This window comes from Sabethes cyaneus, chromosome 2 (assembly GCF_943734655.1).
Source record: "Sabethes cyaneus chromosome 2, idSabCyanKW18_F2, whole genome shotgun sequence".
Taxonomy (NCBI): domain Eukaryota; kingdom Metazoa; phylum Arthropoda; class Insecta; order Diptera; family Culicidae; genus Sabethes; species Sabethes cyaneus.
This window is the reverse complement of record NC_071354.1, coordinates 238,279,904-238,293,180: the sequence shown is the minus strand read 5'-3', so window position 1 is coordinate 238,293,180 and position 13,277 is coordinate 238,279,904. Positions and strand designations below refer to the sequence as shown.

The 13,277-nt window shown below is 42.0% G+C and overlaps 1 protein-coding gene and 1 non-coding gene across 2 annotated transcripts in view; both read right to left on the bottom strand.

The window, feature by feature from the left end:
* The window catches only part of LOC128737489 (SEC14 domain and spectrin repeat-containing protein 1-B), a 63,990-nt gene that overhangs the window by 33,154 nt on the left and 17,559 nt on the right, over nucleotides 1-13,277 (bottom strand). The window contains exon 3 of the mRNA XM_053832131.1: nucleotides 3,254-3,367. Coding sequence (XP_053688106.1) covers nucleotides 3,254-3,367 — 114 coding nt within the window. The remainder of the gene's footprint in view (nucleotides 1-3,253; nucleotides 3,368-13,277) is intronic.
* On the bottom strand, nucleotides 3,706-3,778 carry Trnar-ccu (transfer RNA arginine (anticodon CCU)). Its single transcript has one exon. It is a non-coding gene; the product is annotated as a tRNA-Arg (tRNA).

The following is a 13,277-nucleotide window of genomic DNA, read 5'->3' as shown; positions in this document are numbered from 1 at the left end:
CGAAAACTACTGAACCAATCGGCATGAAAATATGCATGTAGAGGTTTTTTGGGGCCAGGAAAGGTTTTAGTGATTGTTAGAAACCCCTCCCCCCACTAAGAGGGGGGGCTCCCATACAAATGAAACACAAATTTCTGCATAACTCGACAACTAATCAAGCAAATAGAACAAAATTTGGCATGTGGGTGTTTCCGGTGACAAGAATTTATTCTATGGTAAATTGAGACCCCTCCCCTCTTTATAAGGGGAATTATAACTCCTCTCCTCTTTAAAAGGGGGGGCTTCCATACAAATTTCCTCATAACTCGAGAACTAATCAAGCAAATGGAACCAAATTTGGTATGTGAAGGTTTTAGAGGGCAAGAATATTTTCTATAGTAAATTAGGACCCCTCCCCACTTTAAGAGGGGGGCTTCTGTACCAAAGAAACACAATTTTCCTCATAACTCGAGAACTAATCAAGCAAATGGAACCAAATTTGACACGTGGGTGTTTTTGGAGACAAAAATTTTTTCTATGATGAACTGGGACCCCTCCTCACTTTAGGAGGGGGGACTCCTATACAAATGAAATACAAATTTCCTCATAACTCGAGAGCTAATCAAGCAAATGAAACCAAATTCGGCATGTGAAAGTTTTCGAGGGCAAGAATATTTTCTATGGTGAATTAGGACCCCTCCCAACTTTAAGAGGGGGGGCTCCTATACAAACGAAATACAAATTTCCTCATAACTCGAGAACTAATCAAGCAAATGGAACAAAATTTGGCACGTGGGTGTTTTTGGAGAAAAATTTTTTTTCTATGATGAATTGGGACCCCTGCCCACTTTAGGAAGGGGAGCTCCTATACAAATGAAATGCAAATTTCCTCATAACTCGAGAATTAATCAAGCAAATGGAACCAAATTTGGCATGTGAAAGTTTTCTAGGGCATGAATATTTTCTATGGTGAATTAGAACCCCTCCCCACTTTAAGAGGGGGTGCTTCTACACAAATGAAATACAAATTTCCTCATAATTCGAGAACTAATCAAGCAAATGGAACCATATTTGGCATGTGGGTGTTTTTGTAGGCAAGAATATTTTCTATGGTATATTTTCTATGGATTTCCCCACTTTAAGAGGAGGGGGGGGGCTCCTATACAAATGAAAAACAAATTTCCTCATAACTCGAGAACTAATCAAGCAAATGGAACCAAATTTGGCATGTGGGAGATTTTGGAGTCTTGAATTCATTTTACGATAGTTAGAGACCTCTCACCCCTGTGGATATGGACTCTCATACAAATAAAACAGAAATTTTTGCGAAACTCAAAAACTAATCGAACTCGAGAAATTCGAGACTCTTCCATAAAACATTAGTCAATACAAGACCACAAAAACTATTTATAGTAACACTAGATCATTCAGGACGAGACGGTCGCGAGTGTTGCCGGTGACCCGCCGTCGGAAGCGCCGCCCACTGGGGGGCTTGCAAAACTCGAGATTGTGACAAAGATCATCCGAGATTCATGATTTATGTACAACACAGGTTAATTTTTCGGCAATACGAAGTTTCTCGGGTCAGCTAGTAGACCTATAATTCGGAACGGCTCAATTGATGCACGTCATCGTCTTCCGCAAATCAATATCAATAGCCCCACTTGGGGCTTCAAAAATTCCCCTTTGATATGAAAATATAAATCCATTTGCATTCACTAACTGAAAATTCAATAAATGTTATCCAACCAATTGGCATCTTGTCTCGAATAAATATAATTTTAACGTCATTCATGGATATTGTTCAGGCTACCGCTTAAGGCCAAACATGGCCACACATACAGTTGGTTAGTTGGCCAGTTGGTTAGTTGAACTTTTTAAATTACACCCAACAATTCTTTTCAATTATTTTAATTGTTTTCATACTACAAAATACTTTGCAATTAATCGAAATGTTAATAATCATTGCGTTTCTACAATTTAGGAAATCCAAAGCAGAAATGCAAGTTTCTCTCATATCTATTTTACCTTCCAGTAGTGGATATTTGTATCTACATTATCATTTGAATACCATGTTAACTATATGGTTGTGAGAAACGAAAAATCAGAAAATGGGTGTAAAATGGGACTAATTAGCGTTGAACCATATTAACCTACGGTACAGTACGGTATGACGATCATTAAACTTGCTTTGTCAGCTGAAAATCCATTATCCATAGTGTGATCGAGGTAGCACAAAATAAAAACAAGTCGTTGGCCGATGGTCCGTGATAAACAGAAAATGCACACGAACGAGAGTGCAATTCAATGGAGGTTTTTGCTCCATTAGATGGATTTTATTTAAAGGAAATTTACAAGTCCGACCCTCGAAGTTTAACCAACTTTTCACCATATTGTCGCAGTCCTGGCTTCAACTCTTTACAAGTCAACTGTAAACAAAAGTTTATGTTTAACTTAATCGAAGGCAACCTTTCGTAGTTTTTTTTTTTTTTTGAATTATACTATTTAGTTTACCACATATTGATTAAAATAACAGGATTTGTTTCAATATAGTAAATTGACAGAATAAAATAAATTTTCTACCAAATCCGGGACAGAAACGTTCGTCCCAAGCGACCCACGAATTCTCGGAGAAAGCCTCACATCTAATAACTCAATCGATGTCAAGTGCAGAAGGTTATTGCTTATAAAATGGGGACAAAAAACGCAAAAGTCATTGTCCGCAATCCATCCATCCATCCGTGTGTGCCTACGTTTGCAAACGGCAGCACGGGCCGTTGCTGTCATCCGGCAGCATCAATAAAAGAAATCTCCTGCTTCCATGACTTCAGCTCGCAGGCAGAGGACAGGTTTTGCTTTGCTTTGTGGTGCCTTTGAAAGGTGACTGCCGCCGCCAGCTGATGGTAGGATTTATTGCATTTTCTCTCTCGGCCTCTGCCAACGCGCCTCCGAAGCGGAGGCGACCGCCCAACGTTCTGCTGTTCCCGAATGGAACCTCTCGGAGTCGTACGGACTATGAAGTGCATTTCCAAGCCGCAGTAAACTGCAACTTGCAGGTTTACATTGTATCCTACCTACACGATAATATATCAAATTCCCCAATGCAACGAAAGGTTTTCAGCTTTCTTCGCTTCCGCGATAACGTAAAGAAAAACAAAGTGCCACTGTTATCGCTAATTTTTTTCCACAGGCAATCAAAAGAAAGACCAAACATTGTAAAGATAACCGTAACATTTCTAAGATTTGAGAAAATATGAGATTTTTTTCCACTCACCAATCGATTCTGTATCCACTGGTCGTGATTGTAGGACCCGGTGCCGCCCAGCTCCTCGGGAAGTTCGATCAGCTCGAAGTACTTGACGAGACGTGACTTGGAGATTACGGTCGGCTGAAAAGAGAAAGCAACGAGAAACCGAAAAAAAACTTATCAGATGTTGAAATGGGTGCTGCGATAGATAGAAGCAAACCGAACGTTAACTCATTAGGATTTTTATTTACTGCTTTGTCTAGGACCAACGCCTTTCTACCCGAAACCAGTCGATAAATCTGACTCTCAAATAGGTGGTTAATCGAGCGCGTCCGCTAGTTTATGTTGATTTGGGTTCATTAAATTGATACTACTATATTGGCTTCTTCATCTCAGTGTGTATTTTAGGTCAGATTGAAATTCCTGATAAAATTCTGGCGCTTAAAAAAAGATGTTCCACGGCAGGTTTTTTACCTAATTACCCCAGGTGGGACTCGAACCCACAATCCCCGGCTTAGGAGGCCGGTGCCTTCTCCATTAGGCCACTGGGGCCGTTCGGGCTAATTACCGCTAATAAGCCAACGTGGTGACTTACCGCTCACACTCACCGCGATTCGAAACGATCCCAAACGATTCTGTGAATTGTTTCACAATTGTTCGTAACCAAAATAAAAACATTCTTTTGTTAGACCGACGACCACGGTTGCGCAAGCCACCGACCCACCGACCGACCGTCCGGCGACGCGACGGTCGCATCGGAGCCGGAGTGGCAGAGAAAATTGCGGATGTTATAATTTGTTTTGCGCTTGTGCGCCGCTGCAGGCCAATGTGGCAGTGGAACAAACGGTGACCGTACATTATTATTGAAACTCCTGGCTTATTCGTTTGTTTGTTTGTTTGAGCCGAAAGAAACGAAAAACATAAGCGTGCATGTTTGAATCCACTTTTTTATTGCGCGTGCCGCATAAGCCGTTTTAGAAGACAAACTTATACCTCTGCTGGTGAAATGTCGAAACTGAAGTTTGTTAGTCGCAATAATAGTCGCAGCAAAACGAAGCATTAAATTGCGCTGGCTGGCAACGTGCAAGTTTTGCCGTTTGTCCAGCGCAGCAGATAAATCGTAAACCTTTAAGCAATCATATAATTAGAGACACTCCGACGGAGCTTTTGGCTTGCTCAAATTCGATAATTGGCAGGTAAAGAATCGAACAAGCTGTGATCGGTTGGGCATGATAGCGTTCCCAGTGTCCTATTACCGCATTCGCTCGATTGGAGGCCTGCAGGTCTCGAACGTGCCAGCACCTCGAAATAAGATTGAAATGCTTGCATGCAAAAAGGATAAGAGAAAGTCGCAGATTTTCTGTAGATTGGCAAAATAAATCTATTATGTATTGAACAATTTTACTGTAAAAGTGTATGGTGGCCAATAGTCAAAATTACCAACAAATAAGGTATCTGGGGCATGGTAAATGGTTGAATAATGCGAGCCAGAATCTCGCGGTCTATTTTATACATGCAGGTATAAAATAGATTCCATGAAGGTCCACAGCCTCTTATTCAGCAATGGAAATTGGACAACAGGTCGTATGCGGACAGGGAAGAAGGCAAATGACAGATCTCGGTAGGAACAGGTGCGAATGAACCTGAAAGCCCTTAACACGAGGATGGTTCTTATTGTTGTTATTCATGACTATAACGTAAAATGTTAATGAATAAAACCCCTGATCCAAGGCGTCATGCGACCCGTGCAGAGGGATGAATGATGGGGGGGAGAGGGTTCTGCAAATACTCAGCGGCAAATGGAGCCTGTGGCGTCCTCTACAGTACCCAAGTAACATTTTGGGGTTTATTGCACTCTTATGGTGGCATTCAAGACCAAAATTAGTCTTGAAAACCGCCATAAGAGTACAATAAAACTCACATTGTTGCTTGGGTAATCTGCCCTTACCGCATCATGAGGGGCTTTGATGTGACGAACTTTTTTTTCCCTTCAACTCGTGGAATTCTTTATGGAAAACAAAATAAAAAAATTCACTCCTAGGCACCGCACCGGCTGCCTTACAAATCCGGAACCAATGGATTCAGAGGGTTCTATAGAATTGAGCGCAATTAGTCGAACAAAGGAGAAAGAGTTGGAGGACATCTTCAACCTCGACAGTGACTCGCTATACGGAGGAGCTTCAGTCGCTTCGCTGATCCTGAGTTCGCCAAAAGGGAGTATGGAAAGTCGAGCGGATAATCTTCCCGATCCGGAGATTCTACCAGGCGGTGATGGGGCACCAACGTCGTCTCGTGTTGATCTCAAGCGGCTCTCTAGTGCACAGAAAAGGCGGTACAAGCTATATCTCAGCAAGGTCAGGAAACTGGCCCTTCGCTCAACCGACCAGCAACCGCAATCTCTCGAGCAGAGCAAGCGGAGACTGTGTCGCTTAACACTAGTAAGTAAGTAAGTATGTCGTCAGTTTTGTGCGGCGATGTATGCTCCTTGATAGATGGCGATTCGCAATCAAGTCGAGTGAGAACCCATCCACTATACTTACAGAGGATCAGCTATTCGCAGCGAAATCCTGAACTGCATTATGGAACAGAATTCTCCAGCCATACGGCGAAAGTTCAAGAGCTGCCAGCTCAAGAACGGTTACCTACTCCTCGTTTGTGCCGACGTGGAGATTGTAAGATGGCCGGAGACTACGGTAGCAACCCTCAAGCCGTGGGATGAAGCGCTGCAACGAACTTGCACCATGAAGGACCTCCCGAGGCCCCTTGTTTTCATCGGGTATTTCTCGAGCAACGTGGATACCTCGAGCGAGAGGGTCCTCCGTCTGCTCCAAAATCAGAGCGACGGCTTCTCTATACAAACGTGGCGAGTACTTCGTCGCAGTGTGACAAGGAACACCTTCGAACTGGCGTTGGAGATAGACCCTCTGTCTGCTAACCTGATTGTCAAGCAGGGTTACAGGCTGAACTATATGTTCGACAAGGCTTGCATGCCACAGGTTGGCCGAGGAGCGACCAACTACCGACTAGGGACTTCTGCGCCAAGAGCAGCGGAGGTACGTGTGGGGCAACTTCCCGAGGAAGCTTGGCAACCACCCGCTCCAAGCACGTCCGTGACGGTTGCGAAGGTTCGCAAGGTTTCCCGAAAGGAAGCTCTGCATCAACCGCCAACCACTAGCACATCTCAGAATCGACCGAAAAGCGCCGGCCGTGACTCGGTTTTCGGTTGGCTGCAGTCACCGAAGCTCTCTGATTTAGGAAAGCAGGCAAATCAAAAAGCGGTCACGCCAGTGGCAGCTATCCGTCAGGTTCCGAGTCTAGCGACTCCGCCAATGGTGGAAGACCAAAAACATAGTGGGCAGCCTTCGCTCGGCCTAGAAAATGATGTACCGTCATCCAAAGTTGCCGCTCTCGACGACTGTATTTTGCAAACAAACAACATGGAAGCCGAAAGAAGGGAAAAACTTGTGCTCAGTTATTTGGAAAGTCCGTTGTGGTCTGTATCTAAGCTAGCTAAACAGCTGAAATTGCCCAGAAATACCGTATGGTGCGTTACATTGACGACGATTCGGAAGCCTCAAGCTAATCATCGGAGAGGAAATGTCGACCGGGAACTGCGTGACTAGATTTTGAAGACCATCAAGAGGAATCCCAATCTGTCGGACCGTGATTTGGCCAGAAAACTCGGTACTGCCCATAGCACCGTGAGGAGAATTCGACTTCGGGAAGGAATCAAGTCGTATCGAGTTAGCAAACAGTCAAAATGAACCATAAAACAGAATAGTGTGGTCAAAATCCGTGCTCGAAAACTGTACTACCGGGTGCTAACCAAGTTCGCCGGGTGTCTTCTAATGGACGATGAAACCTATGTCAAGGCTGACTTCGGGCAAATTCCAGGTCAAAAGTTTTACTTGGCAACGGCTCGGAGGGATGTTCCAAGCAAATTAAAATTTGTTTTTGCCGATAAATTTGCACGCAAATATATGATTTGGCAGGGCATTTGCAACTGTGTTGTTGTTGCAGAAAAACGAAAGTTTTCGTTACAAGTAAGACAATGACGTCGGAACTGTACCAAAAGGAGTGTCTCCAAAAACGAATTTTGCCGTTCATTCGATCCCATCACCATGCCGTGATGTTTTGGCCAGATTTGGCAAGCTATCATTACAACAAAGTCATTCAACAATGGTATGCAGAAAAAGGGGTCCAGTTTGTTCCGAAAGACCTTAACCTACCCAATTGTCCGAAACCCCCAGTTCCGCCCTATTGAGAAATACTTAGCAATCATGAAAAGGATACTCAAGGCAAAGGGAAAAGTTATCAAAGACATCAATCAGATGAACACCTGGTGGAATAAGATAGCCAAAACGATGGACGAAGAAAGTATGCGCCGCGTAATTAGCCATATTACAGGAAAAGTACGAGAATTTTTTCGAAATCCGTGACGAGTAATTTTATCCGTAGTTTTTCTTACAGTTTTTCTTATAGTTTTTGCTCCATTTGTGTAAGAAAAGATCTTGAATCTATCTTCTATATATAAAAGTGAAATGCTGTTCGTGTGTCCGGTATAGACTCGCAAACCGCCCAACGGATTTTGATTAAACTTGGCACACGCATTGCATATGATGTGAGGAATGCTGTTAGTATGGTTTGAGACCCCTCCCCTCTCGAGGAGGGGGGGGGGGGGCTCCCATACAAACGAAGCACAAAATTTCTGTATAATTCGGGAAGTAATCAAGCAAATGGAACCAAATTTGACATGTGAAGGTTTTTGGAGGCTGAAATTTTTTCTATGGTGGATTGAGACCCCTCCTTCCTCTAAGGCTTTCATACAGCTAAAACAAAAATTTCCTCATAACTCAACTATTATTCATGTAAATGAAATCAAATTCGGCATGTAGGGGTTACTGTAAGCAATATTTTTTCTATGGTGGATTGAAAACCCTCTTCGCTCTGGAAGGGTGGGGGCGTCTTCCACACAAATGAAACACAAATTTCTGCATAACTCGAGAACTCGAATTTTTGGAGGCAATTTTTCTCTATGGTAGTTTGTGACCCCATTCCCCTTGGAAAGGGGGAGGGCTTTCATATAAATTAAACAGAAATTTTTGCATACCGCCATCCGGGGTGAGATTGTGCCACGGGGGTGAGATTGGGCCAAAAACCAAAAATGTTTATTTGTGAAAATTTATTATATCTATAGAAACTGGTGACCTAAATTCAAACTGATGATGAATATAACATATTTATTCATAACTTAGAGTGGAACACAGATAATATTAGCAAACTATTTAGCCTAAACAGGGTTTCAAAGTTCGCGATCAAAAATACGCGGAAATAACGCTTGTAAAAAATGTCCCCCATAAACCAACCCAAACAAGAAATCGCATCAACTTGCTATTTTGAAGGTAGATAAATTAATCATTTACAATGTATTGAAAGGTTATTATGCGTTGGATAAGTTTTGATTACGAAAATAATATTTTTCGAAACTTTGTACTTTTCGAGCTTCATGGGGGTGAGATTGTGCCAAGCCATAATGATCGATCCTATTTGTGGATTTCACATACACAACAAAAATACGTCAGTATACACCAGTACACTCATATTCCTTACTATTGAGCACAATATTTTGACAGATTAGATTGCATCATCCATTTTAGAGCAAACAGCATCATATGTCTGCTGAATAATTTAAACTAATTTTTACTTTTTCTCTGGAAATTTCAGATACTTTGAATAAACACTCTAATATGAGACGAATATATTATACCGTGTATAAACTGCAAGTTTTAAGGAGGGGGAGGGGCGTGGGATGTTCTGCGGCTGCGGGTTCTCGAACGAAGTAATGGTTACTGTTGTTAAATGATCAAATAGGTATGCCCCCTTGGGATACACCCCTTCATATATCTCCCCTTTGTTAACCCTCGAAACGCTACTGGCTATATAAAGGCTGTCCATTGAGTACGAACTTATTTTTAGTTATTTCAAACCTCCCCGGGTTATTTTCGTTCATACTTTTTGTATGATGCGTTGATTTTGGCCGATCCCCTGCCCCTAATAGTCCACTTAGTTCATGGACAGCCCCATATAAACTACTTTATACTGATATTTATGTGTATTGTTTATAAACATGCTAATGTTCACTGTTTAGATTTTTAGCCTAACTTTATCTTTTTGGCACAATGTCACCCCTAGAAGGGGTGAGATTGTGCCAAAGTTCATGCACTTCCAGTAAAATAAGGTTTCATTGTAATTAAACCATCTCTACGGTAGTTGTTAATTGAACAATTTAGTATAATTTGACTGGTTTGAAATCAACTTAGTTCCTAAATTGCGTGTATACTGAGCTAAAGAACAAAAACATATGCTTTTTTGGCACAATCTCGCCCCGGATGACGGTAATTCAAAAAGTAATTGAACTTGAGAAATTTTATATCCTTCCATAAAACATTAGTCAATAACAATACTACCAAAAACTACCTAAAGTAATACTAGATTTAGGGCGAGACGACCGCAGGCCGCGAATATTGCCGTCCATCCTCAAATATAGAATAAATTTGGAACAAAATTGATTATGTCTACGGTTTCTGACCAGTTTTAGACTGATTTCAAACGAACTGTACTGATATTTTATTGCGATTTTGCCAACATTATCATTTCAAGGGTTGGTAAAAAACCCAAAAACCGTGGGATTAGATATTTGCGGAATGATTGGAATATCTTGGTTTGTCAAAAAGAAAGCTCTTGGTTGCATTGCAAGATAACAATTAAGTTAAGTTAAGAGTTTTTGGAGACAAGAATTTATTCTATGGTAAATTGGGACCCCTCCCCTTTTTAGAAGGGGAATTATGACCCCTCTCCCCTTTAAAATGGGGGGCTTCCATACAAATGAAATACAAATTTCCTCATAACTCGAAAACAATCAAGCAAATTAAACCAAATTTGGCATGTGGAGGTTTTTGGAGGCAAAAATATTTTCTTTGGTGAATTAGGACCCCTCCCCACTTTAGGAGGAGGGGCTCCTATACAAACGAAATACAAATTTCCTCATAACTCGAGAACTAATCAAGCAAATGGAACCAAATTTGATATGTAAGTGGTTTTGGAGGCAAAATTTTTTTCTATGGTAAATTGAGACCCCTCTCCTCTTTAGAAAGCGAGTTATGACCCATCTCCCCTTTAAGAGGGGCAATGAAATCCCATACAAATGAAATTCAAATTTCCTTATAACTTGAGAACTAATCAAGCAAATGGAACCAAATTTGGCATGTGGGAGATTTTGGAGTCTTGAATTTATTTTATGATGGTTAGAGACCTCTCACCCCTGTGGTAGGGGGATCTGGACTCTCATACAAATAAAACAGAATACTTTGCGAAACTCAAAAACTAATCGAACTCGAGAAATTCGAGACTCTTCCATAAAACATTGGTCAATAACAAGACCACAAAAACTATCTATAGTAACACTAGATCATTCAGGACGAGACGGTCGCGAGTGTTGCCAGCGACCCGCCGTTGAAAGCGTCGCCCACTGGGAGGAGGCAACTCCCCGCAGAAATAACTACTGTCTAGGTTTATTTGTTTTCCTAGGTCTACCTGGGTTGCCCGGAACGAGCGACAGCGAGCAAGGAGAGGATCGCGAAATAGTACTTTCCACAAAAAAGTTTTCGCAATGGTGCATTCCGCGTAAGGTTTTTCGCAAAATGATATTCGGCGAAATGATGTACAATCATGGCGAATATTACTATCCGCAATCTGGCTATGCAATGAGGGGACAGGGGAGTTGTTTTCTACTTTACTGTGAGAAAAAATTGCAAATTTGTATATTAAACTACCCATTCCAGGTAACTAATAAGTCTTAACGTAAGCAGCAATTCAGCGTATCTGGCATTTTATAAAGCACGTTGTTGTATATTAGCTTTTTGACTGCATAGGTGTTGTAAATTGGCATCCAAAATTGTATTCAAATTCTTCGTGTCGGTAGTTAGCTGTAAATTAGCATTGTCAGCACTATAAGAAGGTGATTAGTAAAGTAGCTGTATATAAGGCGACTTAAATGCTTATTGGCCTACATTTGAATAGCATTGGTGATGCTTACTGGTTACCTGGGATGCTTTCATAGTTACGTAACTGCCAAAATAAATCATCTAAGGTTGAACTCCTCAGAAACTTGCAAAACTCGAGATCAGGCTTGGCATACACTTTGCGCATTGATTTTGCTCTTTTGATTACTGCTCCTCAGCCAAGCAAAATTTGAAAAAGTGATGTATGGGGTGTTTGTTGAATTTGCTTTTATCTACAATATTGCTGAAGTAAGCATTACTGTGCATTTTGTATTTATGGCGCTATAAGGCTGCTACCGCCTTGGTAGCAAAAAGAGCGCTCTTTTTGCTACTAACGGCATTGCTGCCCTACAGCGCCGTAAATAATAAAGATAAAACTTCACTTTCTTCAGCAATATTATAGATATTTACTAGCTCCACAAATGCCCCATACACCACTTTTTCAAATTCTGCTTGGGTGAGGAGCAGTAATTAAAAGAGCAAAATCAAAGCGAAAAGTGTATGTCAAGCCTGCTCGAGATTGTGACAAAGATCATCCGAGATTCATGATTTATGTACAACACAGGTTAATTTGTAGCAATACGAAGTTTGTCGGGTCAGCTAGTAAGAAATAAATAAGAATAATAAAAAACAGGGCTAAGATCACGTCCAATTGGGAGGCCTACAGGGCATCTTTCACCAAATACAACGCAGAGCTTCGCAAAGTCAGTTTTGTCAGTTTGTCGCGAAGTTTTGCAAGAGCAACCAGACTCTGCCTGAGGCGGCGCGACCATAACCATAACAATGGCCTAGGGCAATTAAGAAATGAGGATAGCAGTCTCACTGTTACTACTAGGGAATCTTTGGAGATTCTTATGAACACGCATTTCCCTGGTGCGGCAGTGACCACTGGAAGCGACATCGACGGGCAGCAGCAAGTTGAGCCATCACGCAATGTGTCAAACGACTCGGTTCTACTTGCACGTCGACTGTTTACGGAGGCTTCAATCAATTGGGCACTCAACTCCTTTGAATCAATGAAGCCTCCAAGTCCGGATGGCATACTACCCATCTTTTTACAAAAATCAAACGAGATTATAATGCCCGAGCTCATCAATCTCGTTCGTGCCAGCTTTACGCTGGGACAAAAGCTTTCATCCCAATTAGTCTGAAATCAACGCTTCTCAAGTTAATGGAAAAGGATAATCACATCCGTAATAAGTTCTCAAAGAACTCCCCTCTGCATGGCAAGCAACATGCTTACCAACGCGATAAATCTACGAAAACCGCACTTCACTGCCTGATGACGTTGATTAAAAAGTCGCTCCAATACCAGAGACGGCACTTTGTGCTTTTCTAGACATTGAAGGCGCTTTCGACAACACGTCCTTCCCGTCAATTAATACGGCATTGCTGTCAAGCAGAGAAATCAAAGTCTCATTGGGAGATACGTCGATCGCAATCTCAGCGATCAAAGAATGTTCTCAAGGAAGCATTCTCTCCCCCTTCGCTTTGGTCGCTGGTGGTTGACGCACTCTTGCACAACCTGTCACAGCATGGTTATGAGGTCATTGCGTACTGTTTGGTCGTATGCAAGGAGCTCTAAACACCACTATTTCGTGGTGTTTACGAGAGGGGCTTAGTATAAACCCCTCCAAAACAGTCGTGTTACCATTTACTAGGCGGAGGTGACATACTCTTACTCCCCATACACTGAATGGCGTCAGACTAAGCTTCAGTAATGAAGTTAAACATATGGGTATTATCCTGGATCATAAACTGAACTGAACTGCTCACCTAGACTATGCTGTGAAGAAAGCAACAACAGCCATCTGGGCGTGCAGTTCACTGTTTGGCAAAAGCTGGGGACTGAAACATCAACTAGCCCTTTGGTCATACACTACCCCTGCACGGCCTAGACTAACTTATGCCGCTCTTGTACGGTAGCTAAAGGTGTATGAGGTGACAACGCAGGCTAAGCTAAACAAAGTTCAACGCTTGGCATGTTTGTT